Source organism: Setaria viridis, chromosome 5 (genome assembly GCF_005286985.2).
Source record: "Setaria viridis chromosome 5, Setaria_viridis_v4.0, whole genome shotgun sequence".
NCBI classification, from domain to species: Eukaryota; Viridiplantae; Streptophyta; class Magnoliopsida; order Poales; family Poaceae; genus Setaria; species Setaria viridis.
The window spans coordinates 1,009,322-1,021,497 of NC_048267.2; the positions used below are offsets into that span (position 1 = coordinate 1,009,322).

The 12,176-nt window shown below is 52.8% G+C and overlaps 3 protein-coding genes across 4 annotated transcripts; all 3 read left to right on the forward strand.

The window, feature by feature from the left end:
* Positions 1-1,209: 1,209 nt before the first annotated feature.
* LOC117857942 (probable inactive receptor kinase At4g23740) lies at positions 1,210-5,473 on the forward strand. 2 transcript variants are annotated; one of them, XM_072294145.1, is made up of 4 exons: positions 1,210-2,934; positions 3,215-3,229; positions 4,410-4,469; positions 4,569-5,473. In XM_072294145.1, the coding sequence occupies exons 1-4, from the start codon at positions 1,642-1,644 to the stop codon at positions 5,223-5,225; spliced, it is 2,025 nt and encodes a 674-aa protein (XP_072150246.1). In that variant the 5' UTR covers positions 1,210-1,641; the 3' UTR covers positions 5,226-5,473. The 2 variants fall into 2 exon arrangements, with proteins under 2 accessions (XP_072150246.1, XP_034596764.1); XM_034740873.2 differs by lacking the exons at positions 3,215-3,229; positions 4,410-4,469 and having other exon boundaries at positions 1,236-2,929; positions 4,564-5,473.
* Positions 5,474-7,134: 1,661 nt separating this feature from the next.
* On the forward strand, positions 7,135-8,793 carry LOC117855891 (GDSL esterase/lipase At5g45910). The gene is made up of 5 exons (XM_034738286.2): positions 7,135-7,474; positions 7,589-7,840; positions 7,926-8,074; positions 8,157-8,433; positions 8,568-8,793. Exons 1-5 carry the CDS (start codon positions 7,195-7,197, stop codon positions 8,762-8,764), a joined length of 1,155 nt encoding a protein of 384 aa, XP_034594177.1. The 5' UTR covers positions 7,135-7,194; the 3' UTR covers positions 8,765-8,793.
* A 514-nt stretch (positions 8,794-9,307) lies between these two features.
* On the forward strand, positions 9,308-11,763 carry LOC117855890 (GDSL esterase/lipase At5g45910). The gene is made up of 5 exons (XM_034738285.2): positions 9,308-10,302; positions 10,385-10,636; positions 10,739-10,884; positions 10,984-11,260; positions 11,375-11,763. Exons 1-5 carry the CDS (start codon positions 10,020-10,022, stop codon positions 11,620-11,622), a joined length of 1,206 nt encoding a protein of 401 aa, XP_034594176.1. The 5' UTR covers positions 9,308-10,019; the 3' UTR covers positions 11,623-11,763.
* Positions 11,764-12,176: the final 413 nt, after the last annotated feature.

Consider the following 12,176-nt stretch of genomic DNA (forward strand, 5'->3'; position numbering starts at 1 on the left):
GACGTAAAAGGCCATGCCCAGGTGCAGCTCTGGACCAGAACATGTCCCCGGAACGCGCGTAGCAGCGTAGTACATGTACGGGCTATACACTGAAAGCACGGACCACAGGGGGAGCACGGGACCGGTGCGTAGGACACACGCGCCATTATGGATAAAAAGACGCTCAACAGTAGCCGCATGGCGTCGCGTCGGTACTCCTGTAATCGTGTATCCCAGCAGAACGTACCACCCGTATTCTTGGGCAATGCACGTATGTGTACGCGTGTACCGCGGGGGGTTCCTGCCATGCCCTGCCAGCCTGCATCAATAATTCCGTTATAAATGTCAGCTTCAGATCGTACATTACATCTACATATAATATGCTTCCGTCAGCTGTATGGTATTGGTACGTATGGGTAGCAGGTGGTGGTGCAGAGCGGCGCCAAATTGGTAGTGCTGGAATGTCCTGTGGATTACTGCCAAATCGGCTTCATAATTAACGAGGTACACCCATCACTGTTAGGCGATTAGTGAAGGTACGGTGCGTAGCCGTCTTTTTAGTTGCAGTGTTAGTTTGAACCCCGGAAGAGATCACTCCTAACCGGCGTCGTGCTGCCTTTTTGTTAGCTCCAAGCAAGCAAGCTACTACAGTGCCGTTTATGCTACTCATGATTCACACTGCAGCTGGTCAGCTCGTCTTCGCCCCCGGGTGTCTTGGCTTGGCTTGGCTTGCGGGCTTGGGATGTTCAAACAAACGAAAAATTGACTGGCGCTGGCAAAAAGGAAAAGTGAAAGCCAAGTCAAGCGGGCAGCTCACCTCAGCTGTGGATGGATGGACGCAATCATCAATCGCCCACACCGCTGCCGTCTTTTTCCTTTGCCGTGCGTGCTGGATTCACATCCCTTTCTTTCTTCTTCCCGCCGACCTAATCCGAAGATGGCTCGTTTCTCTGCTGCTCCCCGTTGGTCTGGTCGCCGATGCTGATGGGAGCAGTTTTGTTTCTGAGTTTTACTAGTTGCTGGTCAGAGGTAACAACTTTTTGTTAGCTTGTGCTAATAACCCTGCTACCGCCTGTCTTGTCTTGCGTTCCATCTCCCACCACGGAAGTGAAGCTTGTTTTTGCTAGTCACATCATCACATGGCTTGTATTAAAATAAATGCAAAGATTACCGGATCGGATCACCAAACGACCTTGCTTGCCACAGCCGAGGCGGCGATGGTTGCCAGGAATCTCAACTACAGAAGAGGAATGGCAGACAAGAAATGCTCAGAAATTCTATTGCCGCCCACCATTCCAGCTGAGGGTCACATGCAGCAGCGTTGCACCTCCCCCACAAATCCAGCAAAAACACGGCGCCCCAGCCGGGAGCGCCGCTCACTGCACACCACCCGGCAACCCACGCCATCTCTCCCTCCCCCGCCTCCAGCGCTCGCGCACGCTTCCCCACGACGCCAAGCTACCAGTCTACCGCAGCTGGGCAGCCAGCCAGCCACCACCTCGGCACCTCCTCCTCCCTCCCCCCCTTCACGGCTCCTCTGCTCCCCCCTCACTCACTCACGCGTCTCGCCTCCCCTCCCGTTCCGTACCGTGCTGCTCCTCGCTTCACTTCAGATCCAACGAACCGTCCGCCCCCACCGCCCACCGCCGGCGGCAGCACACCATGCCGCGGCGCCCGCCGCTCCGCGTGGCGGCGGCGGCGCTCCTGCTCTGCTGCATCCTCTGCCTCCGCCTCGCGTCGGCCGAGCCCGACGCCGACAAGGCGGCGCTGCTCGCCTTCCTCGCGGGGGTGGGCCGCGGCGGCGCCGCCCGCGCGCGCATCAACTGGCCCACCACCCCGCTCGCCTGCGCAGGCCCCGGCTGGACGGGAGTCACCTGCAGCGCCGACGCCACCCGCGTCGTGGCGCTGCACCTCCCGGGGCTGGGCCTCTCCGGCGCCGTCCCCTCCGGCACCCTCGGCCGCCTCGACGCGCTGCAGCTGCTCAGCCTCCGCGCCAACAACCTCTCCGGCCGGTTCCCGACGGACCTCCTCAGCCTCCCCGCGCTCACCGGGCTCCACCTCCAGCGCAACGCCTTCTCCGGCGCGCTCCCCGCGGGGCTCGCCGCGCTGCAGAACCTCCAGGTGCTCGACCTCTCCTACAACCGCTTCGAGGGGGGACTCCCCGGCGCGCTCTCCAACCTCACCCACCTCGTCGCGCTCAACCTCTCCAACAACTCGCTCGCCGGCCGCGTCCCAGACCTCGGCCTCCCGGCGCTACAGTTCCTCAACCTCTCAAACAACCACCTTGACGGCCCCGTGCCCGGCTCCCTCCTCAGGTTCGCCGACGCCGCGTTTGCGGGCAACAACGTCACGCGCCCGGCGGCGCCGGTGCCGCCACCGGCGCTCCTGCCGCCCTCAACGCTGGCCCCGCCTTCCACTAAGAGGCGGGTGCGGCTCAGCGAGGCGGCCATCCTCGCCATCGCCGTCGGCGGCTGCGTCCTCGTGTTCGCCGTCGTCGCGGTGTCCCTCATCGCGTTCTGCAACCGGGACGGCGGCGAGGAGATGGGCGGCGGTGCGGTGTCCGGGAAGGGCGGGGACAAGATGGGGAGGGAGTCGCCCGAGTCCAAGGCCGTCATTGGCAAGGCCGGGGACGGCAACCGGATGGTGTTCTTCGAGGGCCCGTCGCTGGCGTTCGACCTAGAGGACCTGCTCCGCGCTTCTGCCGAGGTCCTCGGGAAGGGCGCGTTCGGGACGGCGTACCGGGCGGTGCTCGAGGATGCCACCACGGTCGTCGTCAAGAGGCTCAAGGAGGTCAATGCCGGCCGCCGCGAGTTCGAGCAGCAGATGGAGCTGGTCGGCCGGATTCGGCATGACAACGTCGTCGAGCTCCGTGCTTACTACTACTCCAAGGACGAGAAGCTGCTCGTGTACGATTACTACAGCAGGGGAAGCGTATCCAACATGCTTCATGGTATGGTGCTTGCTCCCAGCCTCACCTTCTCTTGTGTAACTTTCATAGTTTCAGTGCTCATTTTGGATACTGCAATTTGCTTGATAACTGCCACCGTTTGTTTGTGTGCTAGAACTGTAGCAATGATGATACTATGATTGTGACAGAGAAGTGGCACTTAAGAAATGTGTTAGGAGATGTTGCAAACAATTTAAAAAGGAAGAAGATTTGTAATGTAGAGTGATTGTGGTGAGCTGGAGATGTGGTGTTGCTTGTTGTTTGGGAAGGGGTTAATGGTTCGATAAGCTAACTGATTGTTTAGTGTAACAAAGTTTGGTTGACTTTATCAGATGCAGGCTAGGATGGACAATTAGGATTTGGGGGTTAACGGTAAAGGCAATACAGGATCAAAAGGCTAGAAAATGTTGGATAGGTCCTTGTTTGTGCTCTGTTTATTGTCTAGGTCCACATTTTAATTTTCTGACCGTAGCACTTGAGGCCTTTTGACCGATATATTTGAAAATAACTCCTCTCTGTTTTCTCTCTTTTTATCGTATCAGTCAATATCTACCCCCTTTTTCTGCTTTGACAAAATTTTTCATCATGTGGCATTACATTGGCAATGAATGGGAATGATTTCCTCAGCTTTGTGTTGGTAGTGGGATGAACAGAATTTTCCCTCTTGCTGAACATGCTATTTTTGACTCTACTATTCTAAGGAAAAGATGAACTCTAGTGTTCCGCGCTTTGGTTCACCAACCAAAAGTAACACGTGGTGCTGATTTCTTCCTTAATTCTGGTTTAGTGACTTGCTATCCTATACTAATTTCCTGTGTTCATTTAGATCTAGCTGTTTGGTGCATAGTGCTTAGCTGTCTTCACTCGCAATTTTTTTTCAAACTTTAATCCGTTTCAATTCAAGTTCACATGGCATGCTTGGTGCGTGGTGGTCAACTCTGGTCACATCAGTGCCATCTTAGCACCAAGACAATCTGTTTCCTACCTCATCCCATGAGGTTAAGTGGACCGTGAAATCTTGTTGATGAAGTGTATGTGTACTTCAATCACAAGATGACAAGGAATTCGAATAACAAACTGTGTGGTTAATTAGTTTGTAACTGGCGAAATATGCCGTCGATAGTTTACTAGCGAAAAAAAAAGATGGAGCTATAAGTGGTAGCGGGCAACTGTGGAAGAAAATTGGATGATGGATGCATTAAGAAGTAGGCAGTAGTTGAGTGTTTTCGCCTACTAAAAAGTAAATCTTTTCAAGTTTAATTGGTAAAATCCTTCAATTAGTTAGCGTTGGTGTTCTGTTCACTATCATGGCCCATTCCTCCATTTCAGTGTCAGAATCTGGACCAGAGGAGGACCACCGTTAGATATCCTATGGAGTACTATGAATGAACAATTTGCAACCATGTTAGTTGTGTATCTGTATCATGATGGAGCACTGCAGCTAACAGTAGGAACTTAAACTGTAGGAATACTTGATTATAAGTATTTAGGCCATATGGAGTACAATGTTATCCAGAAAACAAACATCAATTCAACCTACCATGTTAGTTTGTTATCTGATGCTTAAAGTATAAACGCTTCACATGATTAAAGCCAACATGCATCTCATAGTTCTTCTCATTTTTTCGCATTTTCAGGGAAGAGGGGAGAGGACAGAACGCCATTGGACTGGGAAACCAGATTAAAGATTGCCCTGGGAGCAGCAAGAGGAATCGCACACATTCACACGGAGAACAATGGGAAATTTGTTCACGGCAACATCAAGGCCTCCAATGTGTTCATCAACAGGCACGACTACGGCTGCATCTCAGACCTCGGCTTGGCACAACTGATGAACCCAATCACCGCAAGGTCCCGTTCTCTAGGCTACTGCGCGCCAGAGGTCACCGACACGAGGAAAGCGTCTCAGGCTTCAGACGTGTACAGCTTCGGCGTCTTCATCCTCGAGCTCCTCACGGGGAAGTCGCCTGTCCAGATAACCGGCGGCGGCAACGAGTTCGTCCACCTGGTGAGGTGGGTGCAGTCCGTCGTCCGGGAGGAGTGGACCGCCGAGGTGTTTGACGGCGAGCTGCTGCGGTACCCCAACATCGAGGAGGAGATGGTGGAGATGCTCCAGATCGCCATGGCGTGCGTGTCGAGGACCCCGGAGCGGCGGCCCAGGATGGCGGACGTGGTGAGGACGATCGAGGAGGTGCGGCGGGGCGACACCGGGACGCGGCCGTCGACGGAGGCGTCCACCCCGGCCGTGGAAGCCGCCGCCCAGACCAGGGCGGAGAGCTCATCATCCGCAGCACAGTGAGTGAGTTCAAGTTCATTCGCTGGATGATCCTCGCGGATGGTATTCGTTGTTCTTGTGTTGTTGCACGGTAGGGAGCACGGATGGGGTCGATCCCTGTGTGCTCCGGCGGGTGCTGTACCATTCTTTTGTGTTAAGATTCCATCAATGTTACGAAATTGTAACAGAATGTCATGTGGACTTGGTTCGATTATGCAGCAATTGCTCGCTGCTGATTGTCACTGAGCGAAGGATGAAAAATTGCTCGCTCCTGTGCCTGCTGCGTTGCTTCTTCAGCTCCGGTTTGCATTGCTAGATCCGATCTGATGCACTTGCACCGTTGCACGTGTGGGCGGAATGGGTGGGTATGTTGATTTGATTTTGTGGGTCCGATTTATGGCCCATGGGCTCTCTCGTGGCCCAGGCAGCACAGTTTTTGAATTTTGACCCATATAGAGTTATAGACCTCAAGAACCGGCAGCAAGCAAAGAGATATGCTCTCACCTCATCTCTTCTCGTTCTTCTAGCATTTGGCATCAAATGATCAAATGGATTAGTACGTTGACCACACAACTAGGTGTTTAGGTTTGCCAGCCAGCCATCAAATGAGCAGCATAACTCAAGATGAGACAGGCCACCACAGAGACAGGGACTATCAAGCAAAGTATGCTAGCTAGAACATACAAGCTCAGACACTAAGGCAAATACGCTAGAGCACGGACACATGTCCGATTTTCACGGCATGCAGATTAGAGGTTGGATGCCCACCCGATGAACCTGACCAAACTGCAAAATGCAGCCCATAATGTCCTGCAGCTGAACATCTTCACAATATATGACAATAAAAAGATGTTTTTGATAGCTTGTGCAACTCTATTTTCGTCGTTATTGGCACTAATAACATTTGCCACTGTTTTAGTCTTCTCACATCCATTTGCAAGAGCAATACCCAAACCAGCCAGTTGCATCATCTTTAGGAACAATATAAGATGTAAGGGGTGCATATGCACCCACATCAAAATACAAAACTAGTGATCAAGATCAAAATTTCACCATATATATACACTCACATGGCTCAACTCCACGGGCTCATAAGGTAGCCACACCACCTCCAACTTGCTCCAGATTTTAGCCGCCGCACCTAAGCTCCTAATATATAATGTGTCTAATTTACCTTAGAAGGCCAAACTAGTAGCCCATGGATTGGCTTCAAGGATCTGGCATTTTAACCCATCACTACCAGCAAATAGTTTGCGAAATATTGATTCGCATATTTTTGCATGATTTTTTAACTCCATATGTAGATCCCACCCAAATGTCATTCGCAAGTTGCAAGGGAGAGTTATGATAGATCCTAGCCGTTGTGATCCGTACTCCTCCCTTTAATTACCTGCATTCAATTCCATGTCAAATTTAAAAACTATATTCCAAATCCTTTTTTTTAAATGAGCCGGAAAGTAAACCTATCGATTATATTAAAAAGAAGATGAAACCTAAACTGAACGATACATCCAAAGAAAAAAAACTACCAAACAACTCCGACAGGTTGGATTGGGACATATCAAAGATCCGCCGCACAACACCATTACCTTATCCAACTCAACTCAAACAAACAACACCGGCCGATTGAATTAGGATATTAACACTCCCTTAGCTCAAGTACAAATTCAAGATGGTTTTGGCTATTTGCACGTGGCAAGTGATTTTTATTCACTACTACGAGCCTTACTTTAAATAGCAGGCTTAAAAAAGCTTTATTGTTTCCTTTGGAATATAGTATCTTAAAATTTAGTATCTTCTTTTCGTTCCAAGTCATATTTGCGTTGTGCCGCTGGCCGGAGTGCACGCAGCACCAGACGAAGCAGTAACACCTCCCGGCTCGATCGGTTCTTCGTTTTCATGTCCATCTACCGCGGACGGAGCAAGCAAGCAGCTCCCGGGTCGATCGGTTCTTCGTTTTCACGTCCGATCCGTCTACCGCGGACGGAGCAAGATGCATGCGCAGATCATGTCGCTGTTGTGTGCCGCCGTCGTGCTCGTCCTCCTCTCGCCGTGGGAGCCCATGCTCGCATCCGCCGCCTCCTCCGTCGGTTCCCGGCGCTACGACGCCATCTTCAGCCTCGGCGACTCCTTCACCGACACCGGCAACAACCCCACCGTCTTCGCCTATTACTCCATCGCCGACCCCGTCACGCGGCCGCCGTACGGCAACACCTTCTTCGGCCGCCCCACCGGCCGCAACTGCGACGGCCGCCTCATCATCGACTTCATCGGTATACATGCACGCACTCAATTCGCATGCCATGTCGTTGCGAACAAATTAAACTGTTAATTGTCATTGTCGAATTGATGTTTTTGGAGCACTACGTACCTGTTGTGTCGTGCAGCCGAAGGCCTGGGGCTGCCGTACGTCCCGCCTTACTTGGGCCCGCCGTTCGGCTCCCCGTCGCCGTCGGCGGCGAGCTTCCGGCAAGGCGCGAGCTTGGCCGTCGGCGGCGCCACCGCGCTGGACGTGGAGTTCTACCACTCGAGGGGAATCCTCTCGGCCTCTAGCAAGTTCCCTCTCAACGCCAGCCTGAGCGTGCAGCTGGAGTGGTTCGGGTCGCACTTGAAGCCTTCCCTGTGCCGCACAACCCAAGGTACGTACCGCAACAATTCACAAAAGCGCATCATGCAACCGCAAGTGACCCGGCACGTACGTCGATCGTGCATGCGCGTGTGCAGAATGCGACAAGTTGTTCGGCAGATCCCTCTTCTTCGTGGGAGAGTTCGGCGTCAACGACTACCAGTTCTTGTTCGGGAAGATGAGACTTGCTGACATCAGTTCCAACGTCGTGCCGACTGTCATAGACACCATCCGTCAGGCCATCGAGGTACATACTTGTTCATTTCCTGGATTGTGCATGCCATTAGAGTACGTGTTCATCCAATTCACGTACTGCCAATGCGAACCAGAGGTTGATCAAGCTCGGCGCCAAGACACTGGTGGTTCCTGGGGTGATTCCATCAGGATGCACACCGCTGATTCTCGACATCTTCCCTGAGCCAAACCCTTCTGGATACAGCACCAAGACGGGCTGTATGCTACAGTACAATGAGCTAGGGCGACACCACAACACACTCCTGCAGGAATCGCTGCAGCAGATCCGTGCCAAGAACCCGGGCGTCAAGATCATCTACGCCGATTTCTTCAGCCCTATCATGGAGATGGTCCAGTCGCCTCGCAAGTTTGGTCAGTGTTCATTCCTTCTTCGATCTGTTGCATTACTGTTAGATTGTATGTATCTAGTGCAGTTGAAGGCCTCGATTAAGCTGGCGACGACGCTGATCGATGATGAGATGTCTTGCATAACCAACGAACTGCAGGGTTCAGGGATGACATTCTTTCGGTTTGCTGCGGAGGAGGGTCAGGGAAGTACAACTACAACATGAGCGTTCCTTGCGGCAGTCCAAACGCAACCACATGCAGCCATCCATCCGCCTCCCTGAACTGGGACGGCATCCATTTCACGGAGGCAGCTAACCGCCACATCGCCAGTAGATGGCTGAGCAGCATCACCTAAAGCGTTCATAAGCCGTCCGATCGAGCTCGGCTGAGGGGCTGAGCCGTCCTCTATATATCATCTTTTTTTTCTCTTTCGTATCATTAGAAGATTGTTCATGTCTTCATTAGGTTCGGATCGTTTTATACACATGGTGTGGTAAGACTGGCAATTAACTGATGACTTTTACTATTGGTCTCACCATTCCGTGATATGTTTTCGAATTGTTTGAGTTTCCGTGGCATATATATTTTGTTTAGTTGTAATAGCGAAAATTCAATTGCAAGGCCCTTAAATATTTATAAAAATTATATGATATCATTTATTTCATTAAAAAATACTTTAAGTATGGTTTATATATCATGAATAAATTCTTGAATAAGACGAATGATAAAAAAAAGTCAGCGGTAAGGAATATTTGGAGTTGGAGGGAGTATTTTGCATGAAATTTCAACTACTCCATGTCGACCCCACCCGACAGCCCACATGCAAAGTCTCAAACAAGTTCCATTCTGCCCGTTCATTGTATATTGATGAGGTTTGAGGGACTCGTGAGTTGTGACGCGTTCTTCACCTCCTGTCCATCACCTCTCGACCCGGCCGGCTCGCTGCCACCGTCGTCAAGATGAGCAAGCGCTTGCCGTGCGCCGCGCCGGCGCTGCTGCTGCTCCTCCTCCTCCTCGTCCACCTCGCATCGCTGGGACAGGCCGTCTCCGCCTAGGACACCCAGCGCTACGACGCCATCTAAAGCTTCGGCGACTCTTTCGCCGACACCGGCAACAAGCCATCGCCTTCTCATGGGACTCCTTCCCGGTCACCGTCATGCGGCCGCCCTACGGCGAGACCTTCTTCGGCCACCCCACCGGCCGCACCACCGACGTTCCTGTGACAGGACAACCAATCTATCTGTATATATATCCTGTGAACTTCCGGAACTGAATGTTTGATGAATCATATGGGGCCTAGGCGCCTAGCTTGTCCTATACTTCTGCAAGTCAATGCTTCATTGCTTGTGTGCTCTCTAATATTACCTATCATCCAAGTCAAATGCCGCAAGAGCTGCAATTGGAATCTTTGACAATGAGGCGTTCAGATCGATGATTACTCTGGTCCAAAACTATGCCAATGGATAATGATATACGTCTATGCAGCATGCTAAACAAATTCAGCTGACATCGCCGGCCGGCGCCTTACTAATCCTGCAACTGCAAGCAATATAAGATGGTTCCATACTGCAGGTCGCCGATGCCAGCCTGCAGCACCAAAAGAAAGAAGCATGGCGCTAGCTCCTGGCCGGAGCAAGATGCGGATCATCACGTTGGCAGTCTGTACCCTCCTCCTCCTGGCGTCAGCAGAGGCGGCCACCTCCTCCGCCGTCGACCGCCGATACCACTCCATCTTCAGCTTCGGCGACTCCTTCGCCGACACCGGCAACAACCCCGCCGTGTTCGCCTGGTACTCCTTCTTCGACCCCGTGATGCGGCCGCCCTACGGATCCACCTTCTTCGGCCGCCCCACCGGCCGCAACGCCGACGGCAGGCTCATCCTTGACTTCATCGGTAAGTACGCGCCGCGCCGCCCCGCCCCGCATCCGGCCATTCCAAGTTAAATGCTAGTCATGGCTCATCATTTGGAGTGCAGCTGAAAGCCTGGAGCTGCCGTACGTCCCGCCGTTCCTGGGCCCACCGTTCGCCTTCCCTTCGCCGGCGGATGACTGCCGGTTCCGTCAGGGCGCGAGCTTCGCCGTCGGGGCAGCCACCGCCCTCGACGTGGAGTTCTTCCGCGAGAGGGACATCCCCGGCGCCCCTAGCAAGTTCCCTTTGAACACCAGCTTGGGCGTGCAGCTGGAGTGGTTCGAGTCCATGAAGCCTTCCTTGTGCCGCACAACCCAAGGTACGTTCAAGTCATCATCAGAATTCAGATATACAAAGTACGGACGACACATGCTGACATGTGATGGCTTTGGATCTCGATGCTCTATTGCTCTGCCGGTAGAGTGCAAGGAGTTCTTGGCTGGATCCCTCTTCTTGGTTGGGGAGTTCGGAGTCAACGACTACCACTTCTCCTTCCAGAGAAAGAGCGTCCGGGAGGTCAGGTCCTACGTTCCTCGTGTCGTCAGCGAAATCTCAATGGCCGTGGAGGTAATTTCTTGACCAACTATCCAACCGCACCTAAGTACACGGCATTGCTGGATTTGTATTCGAGCCATGACTGATGTCGTCGGAAGTTCCTACTGACAGAGGCTGATCAAGCACGGGGCGTCGACATTGGTGGTTCCCGGGGTGATCCCGTCGGGATGCTCGCCGCCGGTGTTCACCATGTTCCCCGACGCCGCCCCGGCAGAATACGACTCCCGGACCGGCTGCCTGAAGGCGCAGAACGAGCTGGGGCGTCACCACAACGCGCTCTTGCAGGCGTCCCTGAAGAAGCTCCGGGCCAAGCACCCGCATGCGAGGATCATCTACGCCGATTTCTTCGGCCCCGTCATGGAGATGGTGGAGTCGCCTCGCAAATTTGGTCAGTACTGTCACAAACTCACAATGATAGAATCTGTCTGATTGCAACTAATCGGCCGTCTCATCTGTCTGACTGACATGGTTGATCGATCTTGATGCTGTATGCTGGCGGCAGGGTTCAGGGACGACGTGCTCACCGTTTGCTGCGGTGGGCCCGGGAGGAACAACTACAACGGCAGTGTCTACTGCGGTGATTCAGGTGCGACCACGTGCGGCCACCCGTCGGCTTCCCTGTACTGGGACGGCGTCCACTTCACGGAGGCGGCCAACCGCTACATCGCCGCCGGCTGGCTGAGCAGCGTCGGACACTGGGATGGCGCTGGTACTGGTGCAACTGCAAGCGGAGCAGGCCATAAAAATTGATCAAGTAGACCCAAAACAATTCGAGCATGTGAAGGGGGTATATGTTGTTCTGGTCGGAATTTGAGGCGTCTAATTAGCAATCAAATTGCAGAGAGGATCATCATCATCATCAAATACAGTTGAGCTAGCTACTTACTAGTACTCCCTCCGTATCGCTTTAGTTGACGCTGGTAGTTCAATTGGAAAAGAATCAGAATATTTGTCGCCCCAGTTCAAGGTAAACGTTAGCTTCCGCTTTCACCCTTCCCTTCGACGCCCGCTCCCCGGACGATCGGACGAGTTGCCGAGCTGAGCGGCGGCTTGGGCAAAGGAATACGGGATGAGTTCGGGACAAAAGGGTAAATGCAAGTCTTCCTTAATTCTCACCAAGTGGTCCGAAACGTCGTTTAAATCGATAGGGAGGGAGTACTACTCAACGATTTTACCATATTGTGGTATTGGGCTGAATCTGTTATGGGAAAACTTCACATTAGACGCTCCGTTGGTCCATCGCAATATCAAAAAATAACGTCTGGAAAGTGGTCGGAAACGTCATTTAAATCGATATGGAGGGA

Excerpts from the sequence above, each read along its gene's own strand:
- LOC117857942 (XM_072294145.1), top strand. The coding sequence starts at position 1,642 with ATGCCGCGGCGCCCGCCGCTCCGCGTGGCGGCGGCGGCGCTCCTGCTC. Across the intron at positions 4,470-4,568 it reads ACATCAATTCAACCTACCAT|AGGGGAGAGGACAGAACGCC; the intron begins GTTAGTTTGTTA and ends TTTTCAGGGAAG.
- LOC117855891 (XM_034738286.2), top strand. The coding sequence starts at position 7,195 with ATGCATGCGCAGATCATGTCGCTGTTGTGTGCCGCCGTCGTGCTCGTC. Across the intron at positions 8,075-8,156 it reads CCATCCGTCAGGCCATCGAG|AGGTTGATCAAGCTCGGCGC; the intron begins GTACATACTTGT and ends AATGCGAACCAG. Across the intron at positions 8,434-8,567 it reads CCAGTCGCCTCGCAAGTTTG|GGTTCAGGGATGACATTCTT; the intron begins GTCAGTGTTCAT and ends AACGAACTGCAG.
- LOC117855890 (XM_034738285.2), top strand. The coding sequence starts at position 10,020 with ATGGCGCTAGCTCCTGGCCGGAGCAAGATGCGGATCATCACGTTGGCA. Across the intron at positions 10,885-10,983 it reads AAATCTCAATGGCCGTGGAG|AGGCTGATCAAGCACGGGGC; the intron begins GTAATTTCTTGA and ends TCCTACTGACAG. Across the intron at positions 11,261-11,374 it reads GGAGTCGCCTCGCAAATTTG|GGTTCAGGGACGACGTGCTC; the intron begins GTCAGTACTGTC and ends TGCTGGCGGCAG.